At 42.9% G+C, this 20,872-nt stretch overlaps 1 protein-coding gene across 1 annotated transcript in view; it reads right to left on the minus strand.

Annotated features, from left to right (window-relative positions):
• The window catches only part of LOC139761754 (uncharacterized), a 55,379-nt gene that overhangs the window by 15,379 nt on the left and 19,128 nt on the right, over window positions 1–20,872 (minus strand). The window contains exon 3 of the mRNA XM_071686188.1: window positions 16,021–16,158. Within this exon, the coding sequence (XP_071542289.1) occupies window positions 16,021–16,158 (138 nt within the window). The remainder of the gene's footprint in view (window positions 1–16,020; window positions 16,159–20,872) is intronic.

Raw genomic sequence — 20,872 nt, forward strand, 5'->3', positions numbered from 1 at the left:
AAGAAGTGGGAGACTAAATTTTAGGTGGAAAGATGGAGTGAAAAAGATTTTGAGTGATCAGGGCCTGAACATGCAGGAGGGTGAAAGGCATGCAAGGAATAGAGTGAATTGGAACAATGTGGTATACCGGGGTCGACGTGCTGCCAATGGATTGAACCAGGGCATGTGAAGCTTCTGGGATAAACCATGGAAAGTTGTGTGGGGCCTGGATGTGGAAAGGGAGCTGTGGTTTCAGTGCATTATTACATGACAGCTAGAGACTGTGTGTGAACGAATGGGGCCTTTGGTGTCTTTTCCTAGCGCTACCTCGCACACATGAGGGGGGAGGGGGTTGTTATTCCATGTGTGGCGAGGTGGCGATGGGAATGAATAAAGGCAGACAGTAAGAATTATGTACATGTGTATATATGTATATGTCAGTGTGTGTATATGTGTACATTGAGATGTATAGGTATGTATATTTGCGTGTATGGACGTGTATGTATATACATGTGTATGTGGGCGGGTTGGGCCCTTCTTTCGTCTGTTTCCTTGCGCAACCTCGCTAACGCGGGAGACAGCGACAAAGCAAAATAAAAATAAATAAAATATATATATTTTTTCTTTCAAACTATTCGCCACTTCCCGCAGTAGCAAGGTAGCGGTAGGAACAGAGGACTGGGCCTCTGAGGGAATATCCTCACCTGACCTCGTTCTCTGTTCCTTCTTTTGGAAAATTAAAAAAAAAAAAAAACGAGAGGGGAGGGAATATGTGGGAAGTATTCTTCCCACGTATTCCCTGCGTGTCGTAGAAGGCGACTAAAAGGGGAGGGAGCGGGGAGCTGGAAATCCTGCCCTTATTTTTTTTTTTTTTAACTTTCCAAGAGAATGAACAGGGAAGGGGGCCAGGTAAGCATATTCCATCAGAGGCCCAGTCCTCTGTTCTTAACGCAACCTTGCTAATGCGGTAAAATGGCGAATAGTTTGAAAGAAAAGAAAGAAATATATATATATATTTTTTTTTTTTTTTTTTTTTATACTTTGTCGCTGTCTCCCGCGTTTGCGAGGTAGCGCAAGGAAACAGACGAAAGAAATGGCCCAACCCCCATACACACGTACATACACACGTCCACACACGCAAATATACATACCTACACAGCTTTCCATGGTTTACCCCAGACGCTTCACATGCCTTGATTCAATCCACTGACAGCACGTCAACCCCTGTATACCACATCGCTCCAATTCACTCTATTTCTTGCCCTCCTTTCACCCTCCTGCATGTTCAGGCCCCAATCACACAAAATCTTTTTCACTCCATCTTTCCACCTCCAATTTGGTCTCCCTCTTCTCCTCGTTCCCTCCACCTCCGACACATATATCCTCTTGGTCAATCTTTCCTCACTCATTCTCTCCATGTGCCCAAACCATTTCAAAACACCCTCTTCTGCTCTCTCAACCACGCTCTTTTTATTTCCACACATCTCTCTTACCCTTACGTTACTTACTCGATCAAACCACCTTACACCACACATTGTCCTCAAACATCTCATTTCCAGCACATCCATCCTCCTGCGCACAACTCTATCCATAGCCCACGCCTCGCAACCATACAACATTGTTGGAACCACTATTCCTTCAAACATACCCATTTTTGCTTTCCGAGATAATGTTCTCGACTTCCACACATTTTTCAAGGCTCCCAAAATTTTCGCCCCCTCCCCCACCCTATGATCCACTTCCGCTTCCATGGTTCCATCCGCTGACAGATCCACTCCCAGATATCTAAAACACTTCACTTCCTCCAGTTTTTCTCCATTCAAACTCACCTCCCAATTGACTTGACCCTCAACCCTACTGTACCTAATAACCTTGCTCTTATTCACATTTACTCTTAACTTTCTTCTTCCACACACTTTACCAAACTCAGTCACCAGCTTCTGCAGTTTCTCACATGAATCAGCCACCAGCGCTGTATCATCAGCGAACAACAACTGACTCACTTCCCAAGCTCTCTCATCCCCAACAGACTTCATACTTGCCCCTCTTTCCAGGACTCTTGCATTTACCTCCCTAACAACCCCATCCATAAACAAATTAAACAACCATGGAGACATCACACACCCCTGCCGCAAACCTACATTCACTGAGAACCAATCACTTTCCTCTCTTCCTACACGTACACATGCCTTACATCCTCGATAAAAACTTTTCACTGCTTCTAACAACTTGCCTCCCACACCATATATTCTTAATACCTTCCACAGAGCATCTCTATCAACTCTATCATATGCCTTCTCCAGATCCATAAATGCTACATACAAATCCATTTGCTTTTCTAAGTATTTCTCACATACATTCTTCAAAGCAAACACCTGATCCACACATCCTCTACCACTTCTGAAACCGCACTGCTCTTCCCCAATCTGATGCTCTGTACATGCCTTCACCCTCTCAATCAATACCCTCCCATATAATTTACCAGGAATACTCAACAAACTTATACCTCTGTAATTTGAGCACTCACTCTTATCCCCTTTGCCTTTGTACAATGGCACTATGCACGCATTCCGCCAATCCTCAGGCACCTCACCATGAGTCATACATACATTAAATAACCTTACCAACCAGTCAACAATACAGTCACCACCTTTTTTAATAAATTCCACTGCAATACCATCCAAACCTGCTGCCTTGCCGGCTTTCATCTTCCGCAAAGCTTTTACTACCTCTTCTCTGTTTACCAAATCATTTTCCCCAACCCTCTCACTTTGCACACCACCTCGACCAAAACACCCTATATCTGCCACTCTGTCATCAGACACATTCAACAAACCTTCAAAATACTCATTCCATCTCCTTCTCACATCACCACTACTTGTTATCACCTCCCCATTTACGCCCTTCACTGAAGTTCCCATTTGCTCCCTTGTCTTACGCACCCTATTTACCTCCTTCCAGAACATCTTTTTATTCTCCCTAAAATTTACTGATAGTCTCTCACCCCAACTCTCATTTGCCCTTTTTTTTTTTTTTTTATTGGATTACGTGTTAATTGACAGGCGTGCGAAAGAGAGACTTTTGGATGTTAATGTGCTGAGAGGTGCAACTGGAGGGATGTCTGATCATTATCTTGTGGAGGCTAAGGTGAAGATTAGTATGGGTTTTCAGAAAAGAGGAGTGAATGTTGGGGTGAAGAAGGTGGTGAGAGTAAGTGAGCTTGGGAAGGAGACCTGTGTGGGGAAGTACCAGGAGAGACTGTGTACAGAATGGAAAAAGGTGAGAACAATGGAAGTAAGGGGAGTGGGGGAGGAATGGGATGTATTTAGGGAATCAGTGATGGATTGCGCAAAAGATGCTTGTGGCATGAGAAGAGTGGGAGGTGGGCTGTTTAGAAAGGGTAGTGAGTGGTGGGATGAAGAAGTAAGAGTATTAGTGAAAGAGAAGAGAGAGGCATTTGGACGATTTTTGCAGGGAAAAAATGCAATTGAGTGGGAGAAGTATAAAAGAAAGAGACAGGAGGTCAAGAGAAAGGTGCAAGAGGTGAAAAAAAGGGCAAATATATATATATATATATATATATATATATATATATATATATATATATATATATATATACATATATATATATATATATATATATTTTTTTTTTTCATACTATTCGCTATTTCCCGCGATAGCGAGGTAGCGTTAAGAACAGAGGACTGGGCCTTTGAGGGAATATCCTCACCTGGACCTCTTCTCTGTTCCTTCTTTTGGAAAATTAAAAAAAAAAAAAAAAACGAGAGGGGAGGATTTCCAGCCCCCCGCTCCCTTCCCTTTTAGTCGCCTTCTACGACACGCAGGGAATACGTGGGAAGTATTCTTTCTCCCCTATCCCCAGGGAATATATTAAGCATATGGATGGGGTTGTTAGGGAGGTAAATGCAAGAGTTTTGGAAAGAGGGGCAAGTATGAAGTCTGTTGGGGATGAGAGAGCTTGGGAAGTGAGTTAGTTGTTGTTCGCTGATGATACAGCGCTGGTGGCTGATTCATGTGAGAAACTGCAGAAGCTGGTGACCGAGTTTGGTAAAGTGTGTGGAAGAAGAAAGTTAAGAGTAAATGTGAATAAGAGCAAGGTTATTAGGTACAGTAGGGTTGAGGGTCAAGTCAATTGGGAGGTGAGTTTGAATGGAGAAAAACTGGAGGAAGTGAAGTGTTTTAGATATCTGGGAGTGGATCTGGCAGCGGATGGAACCATGGAAGCGGAAGTGGATCATAGGGTGGGGGAGGGGGCGAAAATTCTGGGGGCCTTGAAGAATGTGTGGAAGTCGAGAACATTATCTCGGAAAGCAAAAATGGGTATGTTTGAAGGAATAGTGGTTCCAACAATGTTGTATGGTTGCGAGGCGTGGGCTATGGATAGAGTTGTGCGCAGGAGGATGGATGTGCTGGAAATGAGATGTTTGAGGACAATGTGTGGTGTGAGGTGGTTTGATCGAGTGAGTAACGTAAGGGTAAGAGAGATGTGTGGAAATAAAAAGAGCGTGGTTGAGAGAGCAGAAGAGGGTGTTTTGAAGTGGTTTGGGCACATGGAGAGGATGAGTGAGGAAAGATTGACCAAGAGGATATATGTGTCGGAGGTGGAGGGAACAAGGAGAAGAGGGAGACCAAATTGGAGGTGGAAAGATGGAGTGAAAAAGATTTTGTGTGATCGGGGCCTGAACATGCAGGAGGGTGAAAGGAGGGCAAGGAATAGAGTGAATTGGAGCGATGTGGTATACCGGGGTTGACGTGCTGTCAGTGAATTGAATCAAGGCATGTGAAGCGTCTGGGGTAAGCCATGGAAAGCTGTGTAGGTATGTATATTTGCGTGTGTGGACGTATGTATATACATGTGTATGGGGGGGGTTGGGCCATTTCTTTCGTCTGTGTCCTTGCGCTACCTCGCAAACGCGGGAGACAGCGACAAAGTATAAAAAAAAAAAAAAAATATATATATATATATATAACAAAGATGAGCAAAGAAAGACTGACTAAGAGGATCTTAATATTAAAAGCAGATGAAACAAATGGGAATAGGGAGACCTAGAAGGAGATGAAAGGAATGACTGAAGGAGGCTTTGGGGTACTGGGGCCTAAACATTCAGGAAAATGAAGGGCATGCATAGGATAGAATGAACTGGATTCATGTGAAATATAGGATCAACAAGATGGTAATGGACTGATCCAGAGCATATGAAGCAATCTAAAAGACCTGGTTGTGGATGGTAAGTGCTGGTTTCAGTAAATCATACTTGACAGCTGGAGAGTGGAGATGTGTAAGTGAGGCCAGTATTATCACATTCCTGATGTTTCCTATACAAAGTTGGAAAAAGCAATTACATATGAAAAAAAAAATCTAAAATGTTATTATCTACTAAAAAACTCTTTACATTTGTATGTTGTTATTAAGGTACTGAATGGTAGAAGAAGCTGAATCCCCACAACAACTTGCTTTCTGAGTACTGTGTCCAAGAGCATTAACAAAGATTGATGTTGATCCACGGCGTTTTCGGTCTTCCTCACTAGCAGTTCCATATATATATATATATTTTTTTTTGCTTTGTCGCTGTCTCCCGCGTTTGCGAGGTAGCGCAAGGAAACAGACGAAAGAAATGGCCCAACCCACCCCCATACACATGCCTTGATTCAATCCACTGACAGCACGTCAACCCCGGTATACCACATCGCTCCAATTCACTCTATTCCTTGCCCTCCTTTCACCCTCCTACATGTTCAGGCCCCGATCACATAAAATCTTTTTCACTCCATCTTTCCACCTCCAATTTGGTCTCTCACTTCTCCTCGTTCCCTCCACCTCCGACACATATATCATCTTGGTCAATCTTTCCTCACTCATTCTCTCCAGTTGCCCAAACCATTTCAAAACACCCTCTTCTGCTCTCTCAACCACGCTCTTTTTATTTCCACACATCTCTCTTACCCTTACGTTACTTACTCGATCAAACCACCTCACACCACACACTGTCCTCAAACATCTCATTTCCAGCACATCCACCCTCCTGCACACAACTCTATCCATAGCCCACGCCTCGCAACCATACAACATTGTTGGAACCACTATTCACTCAAACATACCCATTTTTGCTTTCCGAGATAATGTTCTCGACTTCCACACATTCTTCAAGGCTCCCTGGATTTTCGCCCCCTCCCCCACCCTATGATCCACTTCCGCTTCCATGGTTCCATCCACTGCCAGATCCACTCCCAGATATCTAAAACACTTTACTTCCTCCAGTTTTTCTCCATTCAAACTTACCTCCCAATTGACTTGACCCTCAACCCTACTGTACCTAATTACCTTGCTCTTATTCACATTTACTCTTAACTTTCTTCTTTCACACACTTTACCAAACTCAGTCACCAGCTTCTGCAGTTTCTCACATGAATCAGCCACCAGTGCTGTATCATCAGCGAACAACAACTGACTCACTTCCCAAGCTCTCTCATTCACAACAGACTTCATACTTGCCCCTCTTTCCAAAACTCTTGCATTCACCTCCCTAACAACCCCATCCATAAACAAATTAAACAACCATGGAGACATCACACATCCCTGCCGCAAACCTGCATTCACTGAGAACCAATCACTTTCCTCTCTTCCCACACGTACACATGCCTTACATCCTCGATAAAAACTTTTCACTGCTTCTAACGACTTGCCTCCCACACCATATATTCTTAATACCTTCCACAGAGCATCTCTATCAACTCTATCATATGCCTTCTCCAGATCCATAAATGCTACATACAAATCCATTTGCTTTTCTAAGTATTTCTCACATACATTCTTCAAAGCAAACACCTGATCCACACATCCTCTACCACTTCTGAAACCACACTGCTCTTCCCCAATCTAATGCTCTGTACATGCCTTCACCCTCTCAATCAATACCCTCCCATAGAATTTACCAGGAATACTCAACAAACTTATACCTCTGTAATTTGAGCACTCACTCTTATCCCCTTTGCCTTTGTACAATGGTACTATGCAAGCATTCCGCCAATCCTCAGGCACCTCACCATGAGTCATATATACATTAAATAACCTTACCAACCAGTCAACAATACAGTCACCCCCTTTTTTTATTGCAGTGGATATTTATTAAAAAAGGGGGTGACTCTATAGTTGACTGGTTGGTAAGGTTATTTAATGTATGTATGTATGTGTGAAAGAAGAAAGTTAAGAGTAAATGTGAATAAGAGCAAGGTTATTAGGTACAGTAGGGTTGAGGGTCAAGTCAATTGGGAGGTAAGTTTGAATGGAGAAAAACTGGAGGAAGTAAAGTGTTTTAGATATCTGGGAGTGGATCTGGCAGCGGATGGAACCATGGAAGCAGAAGTGGATCATAGGGTGGGGGAGGGGGCGAAAATTCTGGGAGCCTTGAAGAATGTGTGGAAGTCGAGAACATTATCTCGGAAAGCAAAAATGGGTATGTTTGAAGGAATAGTGGTTCCAACAATGTTGTATGGTTGCGAGGCGTGGGCTATGGATAGAGTTGTGTGCAGGAGGATGGATGTGCTGGAAATGAGATGTTTGAGGACAATGTGTGGTGTGAGGTGGTTTGATCGAGTAAGTAATGTAAGGGTAAGAGAGATGTGTGGAAATAAAAAGGTGTGGTTGAGAGAGCAGAAGAGGGTGTTTTGAAATGATTTGGGCACATGGAGAGAATGAGTGAGGAAAGATTGACCAAGAGGATATATGTGTCGGAGGTGGAGGGAACGAGGAGAAGAGGGAGACCAAATTGGAGGTGGAAAGATGGAGTGAAAAAGATTTTGTGTGATCGGGGCCTGAACATGCTGGAGGGTGAAAGGAGGGCAAGGAATAGAGTGAATTGGATCGATGTGGTATACCGGGGTTGACGTGCTGTCAGTGGATTGAATCAGGGCATGTGAAGCGTCTGGGGTAACCATGGAAAGCTGTGCGTGTGTGGACGTATGTATATACATGTGTATGGGGGTGGGCTGGGCCATTTCTTTCGTCTGTTTCCTTGCGCTACCTCACAAACGCGGGAGACAGCGACCAAAAAAAAAAAAAAAATGATTCATGGTGAGGTGCCTGAGGATTGGCGGAATGCTTGCATAGTGCCACTGTACAAAGACAATGGGGATAAGATTGAGTGCTCAAATTACAGTATTCCTGTATTGAGTATTCCTGGTAAATTATATGGGACGGTATTGATTGAGAGGGTGAAGGCATGTACAGAGCATAAGATTGGGGAAGAGATGTGTGGTTTCAGAAGTGGTAGAGGATGTGTGGATCAGGTGTTTGCTTTGAAGAATGTATGCGAGAAAAAAGAAGTAAGATTATTAGCGAAAGAGAAGAGAGAGGCATTTGGACAATTTTTGCAGGGAAAAATGCAAATGAGTGGGAGATGTATAAAAGAAAGAGGCAAGAGGTCAAGAGAAAGGTGCAAGAGGTGAAAAAGAGGGCAAATGAGAGTTGGGGTGAGAGAGTATCATTAAATTTTAGGGAGAATAAAAAGATGTTTTGGAAGGAGGTAAATAAAGTGCGTAAGACAAGGGAGCAAATGGGAACTTTAATAAAGGGGGCTAATGGGGAGGTGATAACAAGTAGTGGTGGTGTGAGAAGGAGATGGAGTGAGTATTTTGAAGGTTTGTTGAATGTGCTTGATGATAGAGTGGCAGATATAGGGTGTTTTGCTCAAGGGGATGTGAAAAGTGAGAGGGTTAGGGAAAATGATTTGGGAAAACAGAAAAGAGGTAGTAAAAGCTTTCCAGAAAATGAAAGCCAGCAAGGTAGTGGGTTTGGATGGTATTGCAGTGGATATGTATTAAAAAAGGGGGTGACTCTATTGTTGACTGGTTGGTAAGGTTATTTAATATATGTATGATTCATGGTGAGGTGCCTGAGGATTGGCGGAATGCTTGCATAGTGCCATTGTACAAAGACAAAGGGGATAAGGTTGAGTGCTCAAATTACAGAGGTATAAGTTTGTTGAGTATTCCTGGTAAATTATATGGGAGGGTATTGACTGAGAGGGTGAAGGCATGTACAGAGCATCAGATTGGGGAAGAGAAGTGTGGTTTCAGAAGTGGTAGAGGATGTGTGGATCAGGTGTTTGCTTTGAAGAATGTATGCGAGAAAAAAGAAGTAAGATTATTAGTGAAGAGATGATAGGCATTTGGACGATTTTTGCAGGGAAAAAATGCAATTGAGTGGGAGATGTATAAAAGATAGAGCAGGAGGTCAAGAGAAAGGTGCAAGAGGTGAAAAAGAGAGCAAATGAGAGTTGGGGTGAAAGAGTATCATTAAATTTTAGGGAGAATAAAAATGGGAACTTCGGTGAAGGGCGCAAGTGGGGAGGTGATAACAAGTAGTGGTGATGTGAGAGGGAGATGGAGTGAGTATTTTGAAGGTTTGTTGAATGTGTTTGATGATAGAGTGGCAGATATAGGGTGTTTTGGTCGAGGTGGTGTGCAAAGTGAGAGGGTTAGGGAAAATGATTTGGTAAACAGAGAAGAGGTAGTGAAAGCTTTGCGGAAGATGAAAGCCGGCAAGGCAGCAGGTTTGGATGGTATTGCAGTGGAATTTATTAAAAAAGGGGGTGACTGTATTGTTGACTGGTTGGTAAGGTTATTTAATGTATGTATGACTCATGGTGAGGTGCCTGAGGATTGGCAGAATGCGTGCATAGTGCCATTGTACAAAGGCAAAGGGGATAAGAGTGAGTGCTCAAATTACAGAGGTATAAGTTTGTTGAGTATTCCTGGTAAATTATATGGGAGGGTATTGATTGAGAGGGTGAAGGCATGTACAGAGCATCAGATTGGGGAAGAGCAGTGTGGTTTCAGAAGTGGTAGAGGATGTGTGGATCAGGTGTTTGCTTTGAAGAATGTATGTGAGAAATACTTAGAAAAGCAAATGGATTTGTATGTAGCATTTATGGATCTGGAGAAGGCATATGATAGAGTTGATAGAGATGCTCTGTGGAAGGTATTAAGAATATATGTGTGGGAGGAAAGTTGTTAGAAGCAGTGAAAAGTTTTTATCGAGGATGTAAGGCATGTGTACGTGTAGGAAGAGAGGAGAGTGATTGGTTCTCAGTGAATGTAGGTTTGCGGCAGGGGTGTGTGATGTCTCCATGGTTGTTTAATTTGTTTATGGATGGGATTGTTAGGGAGGTAAATGCAAGAGTTTTGGAGAGAGGGGCAAGTATGAAGTCTGTTGGGGATGAGAGAGCTTGGGAGGTGAGTCAGTTGTTGTTCGCTGATGATACAGCGCTGGTGGCTGATTCATGTGAGAAACTGCAGAAGCTGGTGACTGAGTTTGGAAAAGTGTGTGGAAGAAGAAAGTTAAGAGTAAATGTGAATAAGAGCAAGGTTATTAGGTACAGTAGGGTTGAGGGTCAAGTCAATTGGGAGGTGAGTTTGAATGGAGAAAAACTGGAGGAAGTGAAGTGTTTTAGATATCTGGGAGTGGATCTGGCAGCGGATGGAACCATGGAAGCGGAAGTGGATCATAGGGTGGGGGAGGGGGCGAAAATCCTGGGGGCCTTGAAGAATGTGTGGAAGTCGAGAACATTATCTCGGAAAGCAAAAATGGGTATGTTTGAAGGAATAGTGGTTCCAACAATGTTGTATGGTTGCAAGGCGTGGGCTATGGATAGAGTTGTGCGCAGGAGGATGGATGTGCTGGAAATGAGATGTTTGAGGACAATGTGTGGTGTGAGGTGGTTTGATCGAGTGAGTAACGTAAGGGTAAGAGAGATGTGTGGAAATAAAAAGAGCGTGGTTGAGAGAGCAGAAGAGGGTGTTTTGATGTGATTTGGGCACATGGAGTGGATGAGTGAGGAAAGATTGACCAAGAGGATATATGTGTCGGAGGTGGAGGGAACAAGGAGAAGAGGGAGACCAAATTGGAGGTGGAAAGATGGAGTGAAAAAGATTTTGTGTGATCGGGGCCTGAACATGCAGGAGGGTGAAAGGAGGGCAAGGAATAGAGTGAATTGGAGCGATGTGGTATACCGGGGTTGACGTGCTGTCAGTGGATTGAAGCAGGGCATGTGAAGCGTCTGGGGTAAACCATGGAAAGCTGTGTAGGTATGTATATTTGCGTGTGTGGACGTATGTATATACATGTGTATGGGGGTGGGTTGGGCCATTTCTTTCGTCTGTTTCCTTGTGCTACCTCGCAAACGCGGGAGACAGCGACAAAGTATAATAAATAATAAAAAAAAAAGATGTTTTGGAAGGAGGTAAATAAATTGCATAAGACAAGGGAGCAAATGGGAACTTCAGTGAAGGGGGCTAATGGGGAGGTGATAACAAGTAGTGGTGATGTGAGAAGGAGATGGAGTGAGTATTTTGAAGGTTTGTTGAATGTGTTTGATGATAAAGTGGCAGATATAGGGTGTTTTGCTTGAGGTGGTGTGCAAAGTGAGTGGGTTAGGGAAAATGATTTGGTAAACAGAGAAGAGGTAGTAAAAGCTATGCAGAAGATGAAAGCCAGCAAGGCAGCGGGTTTGGATGGTATTGCAGTGGAATTTATTAAAAAAGGTGGTGACTGTATTGTTGATGGTCTCCCGCATTAGCGAGGTAGCACAAGGAAACAGATGAAAGAATGGCCCAACCCACCCACATACACATGTATATATATACACGTCCACATATGCACCTATACATCTCAACGTATACATATATATACACAGACACAGACATATACAAATATGCACATGTACATAATTCATACTGTCTGCCCTTATTCATTCCCTTCGCCATCCCGCCACGTAATGAAATACCAACCCTCTCACCCCGCATATGCATGAGGCAGCGCTAGGAAAAGACAACAAAGGCCCCATTCGTTCATACTCAGTCTCTAGGTGTCCTGTATATGCACTGAAACCACAGCTCCCTTTCGACATCCAGGCCCCACAGAACTTCCAATGGTCTACTCCAGACGCTTCACATGCCCTAGTTCAATCCATTAACAGCATGTCGAACCAGGTGTACCACATAGTTCCAATTCACTCTATTCCTTGCACGCCTTTCCCCTCATGCATGTTCAGGCCCCGATCACTAAAAATTTTTTTCACTCCATCTTTCCACCTCCAATTGGGTCTCCCATTTCTCCTCGTTCCCTCCACCTCTGACACATATATCCTCTTGATCAATCTTTCCTCACTCATTCTCTCCATGTGACCAAACCATTTCAAAACACCCTCTTCTGCTCTCTTAACCATATTCTTTTTATTACCACACACCTCTCTTACCCTTTCATTACTTACTTGATCAAACCACCTCACACCACATATTGTCCTCAAACATCTCATTTCCAGCACATCCACCCTACTCTGACCAGCTCTATCTATAGCCCATGCCTCACAACCATATAACATTGTTGGAACCACTATTCCTTCAAACATACCCATTTTTGCTTTCCGAGATAACGCTTTCGACTTCCACACATTCTTCAACACTCCCAGAACTTTTGCCCCCTCCCCCACCCTATGATTCACTTCTGCTTCCTTGGTACCATCCATTGCCAAATCCACTCCCAGATATCTAAAACACTTTACTTCCTCCAGTTTTCCTCCATTCAAACTTACCTCCATTTGACTTGTCCCTCAACCCTACTGTACCTAATAACCTTGCTCTTATTCACATTTACTCTCAGCTTTCTTCTTTCACACACTTTACCAAACTCAGTCACCAGTTTCTGCAGTTTCTCACATGAATCATCCACCAGCGCTGTATCATCAGCGAACAACAACTGACTCACTTCCCAAGCTCTCTCATCCACAACAGACTGCATACTTGCCCCTCTTTCAAAAACTCTTGCATTCACCTCCTTAACAACCCCATCCATAAACAAATTAAACAACCATGGAGACATCACACACCCCTGCCGCAACCCAACATTCACTGAGAACCAATCACTTTCCTCTATTCCTACACGTACACATGCCTTACATCCTCAATAAAAGCTTTTCACTGCTTCTAACAACTTACCTCCCACACCATATATTCTTAATACCTTCCACAGAGCATCTCTATCAACTCTATCATATGCCTTCTCCAGATCCATAAATGCTACATACAAATCCATTTGCTTTTCTCAGCATTTCTCACACACATTCTTCAAAAAAAACACCTGATCCACACATCCTCTTCCATTTCTCAAACCACACTGCTCTTCCCCAATCTGGTGCTCTGTACATGCCTTCACCCTCTAAATGAATACCCTCCCATGGAATTTACCAGGAATACTCAACAAACTTATACCTCTGTAATTTGAGCACTCACTTTTATCCCCGTTGCCTTTGTACAATGGCACTATGCACGCATTCTGCCAATCCTCAGGCACTTCACCATGAGTCATATATACACTGAATAACCTTACCAACCAGTCAACAATACAGTCACCCCCTTTTTAAATTAATTCCACTGCAATACCATCCAAACCCGCTGCCTTGCCAGCTTTCATCTTCCGCAAAGCTTTGACTACCTCTTCTCTGTTTACAAAATCATTCTCCCTAACCCTCTCACTTTGCACACCACCTCAACCAAAACGCCCTATATCTGCCACTCATCATCAAACACATTCAACAAACCTTCAAAATACTCACTCCATCTCCTTCTCACATCACCATCACTTTTTATCACCTCCCCATTAGCCCCCTTCACTGAAGTTCCCATTTGTTCTCTTGTCTTACGCACTTTATTTACCTCCTTCCAAAACATCTTTTTATTCTCCCTAAAATTTAATGATACTCTATCACCCCAACTCTCATTTGTCCTCTTTTTCACTGCTTGCACCTTTCTCTTGACCTCCTGCCTCTTTGTTTTATACATCTCCCAGTCATTTGCATTATTTCCCTGCAAAAATCATCCAAATGCCTCTTCTCTTCTCTTTCACTAATAATCTTACTTCTTCATCCCACCACTCACTACCCTTTTTAGTCTGCTTTCTACCCACACTATATTTTCTAAGTCTTCTCACAAAGCATTCCGTGGTTTTTTTTTTTTTTTTGGCATTTCTGATGATTTTGGAAGTTGCTATCTGAGTGGTTGCTGCTTCTCAAATGTTCTCAGCAGTCTCTTATATTAGGTTGACAGTGATGTGGAGTGGAGATGATACCAATGAATGAAGTCTGAGCTTCTGATGAACTTCCAATGAAGTAATGCTTTTTGGTGATGAGCATTTGGTACTGTTGGATCCAGCGTTGGGGTTAATGACACCAGTTTGCATTATGATTTGGGAGATGATGACTGGGCTTTCATCTCCTAGTAATGAATGTGTGGTGTGGTGAAAAGAGAAGAGGTAGTGAAAGTCTTACAACAAATGAAAAATGCAACAATGTGACTGGAGTGAATGGTATTTCATTTGAATTTCTATAAGAATGGAGGTGACTGTTTTGTTGACCGGTTAGTTACGATTTTCAGTGGGTTCATGGATTATGATGAGGTGCCTAAGGATTAGCAGAAGGTGAGCAGTCAAATTACAGAGGTATTAGTTTGATGAGGGTACCTGCTATGCTGTATGGATGACTGGTTAAGGTAGTGACATGCAAAGAGCAGCAGATCAGGGAGAAACAATGTGGTTTCAGGAGAGGTAGTGGATGTTTGGGTCAGGTGCTTGCTTGAAGAATGTGAAAGAAATACTTAGTACAACAGAGGGACATGTAAGTGGCATACATGGATCTAGAGAAAGTAAATGATAGGGTCAACACACTTGCTTTGAGGAAAGTGTTAGGAATATATGGTGTGCAAGGAAAGCTATCAGAGACAATAAGGAGTTTATGAGTGTATGGCATGTGTGCAAGTAGGTAGAAAGGAGGGTGACTGGCTCCTGGTGAAGGTGGGTCTGCAGCTGGGTTGTGTGATGTCACCATGGCTTTTTTTAAACTGGTACATGAATGAGGTGGTGAGGGAGGTAAATGCAAGGGTCTTTGCAAGAAGGTCAGGTATGCAATCTGGAGCTGAGGGGGCCTGGAAAGTCAGGCAGTTGTTGTCTGCTGATGCCATAGCACTGCTGGCAGATTTGAGAGACAATCTATAGAAGTTGGTGCTTGAAACAGAGTGTGACAGGAGGAAAATGAGCATTAGTGTGAATAACAGCAAGGTTCTTTGGTCTAGCTGTGCTAAGAGACAGGTTAGTTGTGGTGTCAGTTTGAATGGAAAAAACTTGGAGGAGTAAGCGGGGTGCTTAAATTCCCTAGGGTGGACATGGCAGGAAATGAAACAATGGCAGATGTGGTGACTCATCCGGTGGATGGGTGAGAAAGGTGAAGGTTCAGGGAGCACTGAGGAATGTGTGGAAAGAAAGGGTGTTATCTGGGAGGGTGAAAATGGGTATGCTTGAAAGGATAGTAGTCCAAACAAAGCTCTATGGATACAAGACATGGACTACAGATGAGAATGTACAGATTAGAGTTAATGTTTGGAAAATGAAATGTCTGAGGACAATACATGAAGTGAGGAGGGCTCCTTGAGTAATGAGAGGTAATGAGATATGTGGTAATAGCACAGCCGGACACATGGAGAGAATGAGTGAAGTGAGGTGAAAAACATATATTTGTGAGATAGAGGGGACTAGAAGAAGAAAATATCGGGGATAGGAATTGGGAGCCAATAATATTTTGAGTGCTCTGGGCCTGAACATACAAGAGGGTGAAACAAGTGCATGGGACAGTAAATTGGAGCAATGTGGAATAAAGGGGGCAACATGCTGTCAACAGACTGAACCACAGTATATAAAGCAGCTAAAGAAACTACAAAGAGGTCTGTAAGGCCTGGTTATGAATAGGGAGCTGTGATTTCCATGCTTTACACATGACAGCAGGAAAACAGAGGCCTTTTCTTCATTTGTTCCTGACATTACCTCAGCAATACTGGAAATGGCCAATAAGTGTGGGGATATAAAGGCACCATTTTATCTTATAATATCGAAGGATGATAAATTCTATAGAAAAAGCAGTCAAAGTTCCTTCAAGAAACAACTTTTAATAAATAAATTATTAGAAAAAGCTGACTTACTTTTGTTTGTTCTCCTTATCTCTTGATCTTGATCGTGAAGAAGAAGAAGATGAAGAAGAAGATGAGGAACGTGAAGATGAACTACTACTAGATGAGCTGTCTGAACTGGCTGATGACCCTGATGAGCTTCTTGATGAACTGTAATACAAGTGACATAACAATCACCATCTCCATTTACAAGTTGAAGGACTTATCAAATACCCTTACTATTCTATCTATACAGATGCTCCGACTTATGATGGTTTGACTTACGATTTTTTGACTTTACTATGGTGCACTATTCAACACTATTATAAATAAGGCTTAGTCTTAGATGATTTTCTCCAACTATAGGATAATGCAAGTGTTCTGAGAATGTTTAAGGTAGGCTAGGCTAAGCCATGATGTTTAGTAGATGTGATGTACAGTATTAAATGTATCATCAACTTACGATGGGTTTATTGGAACATAACCCAATTGTAAGTTGGGAAGCATGAGTATCTCTTACACCCACATCAAAATAGTCTCTACTTATCCTTGTCCTTACATGCCTCCGTCATATTCTTTCACCATTTCTCCACCTCCGATATTCTACCACTCTATTTACCCATGTCACAGGTGGTCTTCCTCTCACACCAAACACTTTCATTGCACTAGCACACACTTTCCTTGTAAACTTACCATCTTGCATTCTTACCACATGCCCAAACCACCTCACAGTGATATGTGTCACCCACTCTGCCATTCCAAACTTCATTCCCTTTGCATTCTCTGCCATAACAAATCTCTCATACACCACAAGGAGAGACTGAGTACGAAATGGAAAAAGGTGAGAACAAAGGACGTAAGGGGAGTGGGGGAGGAAAGGAATGTATTTAGGGAAGCAGTGATGGCTTGTGCAAAAGATGCTTATGGCATGAGAAGCGTGGGAGGTGGGCAAATTAGAAAGCGTAGTGAGTGGTGGGATGATGAAGTAAGATTATTAGTGAAAGAGAAGAGGCATTTGGAAGAAAGAGGCAGGAGATCAAGAGAAAGGTGCAAGAGGTGAAAAAGAGGACAAATGAGAGTTGGGGTGAGAGAGTATCATTAAATTTTTGGGAGGATAAAAAGATGTTTTGGAAGGAGGTAAATAAAGTGCGTAAGACAAGGGAGCAAATGGGAACTTCAGTAAAGGGGGTTAATGGGGAGGTGATAACAAGTAGTGGTGATGTGAGGAGATGGAGTGAGTACTTTGAAGGTTTGGTGAATGTGTTTGATGATAGAGTGGCAGATATAGGGTGTTTTGGTCGAGGTGGTGTGCAAAGTGAGAGGGTTAGGGAGAATGATTTGGTAAACAGAGAAGAGGTAGTCAAAGCTATGCGGAAGATGAAAGCCAGCAAGGCAGCAGGTATGGATGGTATTGCAGTGGAATTTATTGAAAAAGGGGGTGACTGTATTGTTGACTGGTTGGTAAGGTTATTCAATATATGTATGACTCATGGTGAGGTGCCTGAGGATTGGCGGAATGCTTGCATAGTGCCATTATACAAAGGCAAAGGGGATAAGAGTGAGTGCTCAAATTACAGAGTAATTTGAGTAAAGCTTGTTGAGTATTCCTGGGAAATTATATGGAAGGGTACTGATTGAGAGGGTAAAGGCATGTACAGAGCATCAGATTGGGGAAGAGCAGTGTGGTTTCAGAAGTGGTAGAGGATATGTGAATCAGGTGTTTGCTTTGAAATTTCTTTTTTTTTTTTTTTTTTGCTTTGTCGCTGTCTCCCGCGTTTGCGAGGTAGCGCAAGGAAACAGACGAAAGAAATGGCCCAACCCACCCCCATACACATGTATATACATACGTCCACACACGCAAATATACATACCTACACAGCTTTCCATGGTTTACCCCAGACGCTTCATATGCCTTGATTCAATCCACTGACAGCACGTCAACCCCGGTATACCACATCGATCCAATTCACTCTATTCCTTGCCCTCCTTTCACCCTCCTGCATGTTCAGGCCCCGATCACACAAAATCTTTTTCACTCCATCTTTCCACCTCCAATTTGGTCTCCCTCTTCTCCTCGTTCCCTCCACCTCCGACACATATATCCTCTTGGTCAATCTTTCCTCACTCATTCTCTCCATGTGACCAAACCATTTCAAAACACCCTCTTCTGCTCTCTCAACCACGCTCTTTTTATTTCCACACATCTCTCTTACCCCTACGTTACTTACTCGATCAAACCACCTCAACACCACACATTGTCCTCAAACATCTCATTTCCAGCACATCCATCCTCCTGCACACTACTCTATCCATAGTCCACGCCTCGCAACCATACAACATTGTTGGAACCACTATTCCTTCAAACATACCCATTTTTGCTTTCCAAGATAGTGTTCTCGACTTCCACACATTCTTCAAGGCTCCCAGAATTTTCGCCCCCTCCCCCACCCTATGATCCACTTCCGCTTCCATGTTTCCATCCGCTGCCAGATCCACTCCCAGATATCTAAAACACTTCACTTCCTCCAGTTTTTCTCCATTCAAACTCACCTCCCAGTTGACTTGACCCTCAACCCTACTGTACCTAATAACCTTGCTCTTATTCACATTTACTCTTAACTTTCTTCTTTCACACACTTTACCAAACTCAGTCACCAGCTTCTGCAGTTTCTCACATGAATCAGCCACCAGCGCTGTATCATCAGCGAACAACAACTGACTCACTTCCCAAGCTCTCTCATCCCCAACAGACTTCATACTTGCCCCTCTTTCCAAAACTCTTGCATTCACCTCCCTAACAACCCCATCCATAAACAAATTAAACAACCATGGAGACATCACACACCCCTGTCGCAAACCTACATTCACTGAGAACCAATCACTTTCCTCTCTTCCTACACGTACACATGCCTTACATCCTCGATAAAAACTTTTCACTGCTTCTAACAACTTGCCTCCCACACCATATATTCTTAATACCTTCCACAGAGCATCTCTATCAACTCTATCATATGCCTTCTCCAGATCCATAAATGCTACATACAAATCCATTTGCTTTTCTAAGTATTTCTCACATACATTCTTCAAAGCAAACACCTGATCCACACATCCTCTACCACTTCTGAAACCACAATGCTCTTCCCCAATCTGATGCTCTGTACATGCCTTCACCCTCTCAATCAATACCCTCCCATATAATTTGCCAGGAATACTCAAGAAACTTATACCTCTGTAATTTGAGCACTCACTCTTATCCCCTTTGCCTTTGTACAATGGCACTATGCACGCATTCTGCCAATCCTCAGGCACCTCACCATGAGTCATACATACATTAAATAACCTTACCAACCAGTCAACAATACAGTCACCCCCTTTTTTAATAAATTCCACTGCAATACCATCCAAACCTGCTGCCTTGCCGGCTTTCATCTTCCGCAAAGCTTTTACTACCTCTTCTCTGTTTACCAAATCATTTTCCATAACCCTCGCACTTTGCACACCACCTCGACCAAAACACCCTATATCTGCCACTCTATCATCAAACACATTCAACAAACCTTCAAAATACTCACTCCATCTCCTTCTCACATCACCACTACTTGTTATCACCTCCCCATTTGCGCCCTTCACTGAAGTTCCCATTTGCTCCCTTGTCTTACGCACTATATTTACCTCCTTCCAGAACATCTTTTTATTCTCCCTAAAATTTAATGATACTCTCTCACCCCAACTCTCATTTGCCCTTTTTTTCACCTCTTGCACCTTTCTCTTGACCTCCTGTCTCTTTCTTTTATACGTCTCCCACTCAATTTCATTTTTTCCCTGCAAAAATCGTCCAAATGCCTCTCTCTTCTCTTTCACTAATACTCTTACTTCTTCATCCCACCACTCACTACCCTTTCTAATCAACCCACCTCCCACTCTTCTCATGCCACAAGCATCTTTTGCGCAATCCATCACTGATTCCCTAAATACATCCCATTCCTCCCCCACTCCCCTTACTTCCATTGTTCTCACCTTTTTCCATTCTGTACTCAGTCTCTCCTGGTACTTCCTCACACAAGTCTCCTTCCCAAGCTCACTTACTCTCACCACCCTCTTCACCCCAACATTCACTCTTCTTTTCTGGAAACCCATACAAATCTTCACCTTAGCCTCCACAAGATAATGATCAGACATCCCTCCAGTTGCACCTCTCAGCACATTAACATCCAAAAGTCTCTCTTTCACGCGCCTGTCAATGAACACGTAATCCAATAACACTCTCTGGCCATCTCTCCTACTTACATAAGTATACTTATGTATATCTCGCTTTTTAAACCAGGTATTCCCATCATCAGTCCTTTTTCAGCACATAAATCTACAAGCTCTTCACCATTTCCATTTACAACACTGAACACCCCATGTATACCAATTATTCCCTCAACTGCCACATTACTCACCTTTGCATTCAAATCACCCAACACTATAACCCGGTCTCGTGCATCAAAACCACTAACACACTCATTCAGCTGCTCCCAAAACACTTGCCTCTCATGATCTTTCTTCTCATGCCCAGGTGCATATGCACCAATAATCACCCATCTCTCTCCATCAACTTTCAGTTTTACCCATATTAATCGAGAATTTACTTTCTTACATTCTATCACATACTTCCACAACTCCTGTTTCAGGAGTACTGCTACTCCTTCCCTTGCTCTTGTCCTCTCACTAACCCCTGACTTTACTCCCAAGACATTCCCAAACCACTCTTCCCCTTTACCCTTGAGCTTCGTTTCACTCAGAGCCAAAACATCCAGGTTCCTTTCCTCAAACATACTACCTATCTCTCCTTTTTTCACATCTTGGTTACATCCACACACATTTAGGCACCCCAATCTGAGCC

The sequence above is a fragment of the Panulirus ornatus genome, chromosome 41 (assembly GCF_036320965.1).
Source record: "Panulirus ornatus isolate Po-2019 chromosome 41, ASM3632096v1, whole genome shotgun sequence".
Classification (NCBI taxonomy): domain Eukaryota; kingdom Metazoa; phylum Arthropoda; class Malacostraca; order Decapoda; family Palinuridae; genus Panulirus; species Panulirus ornatus.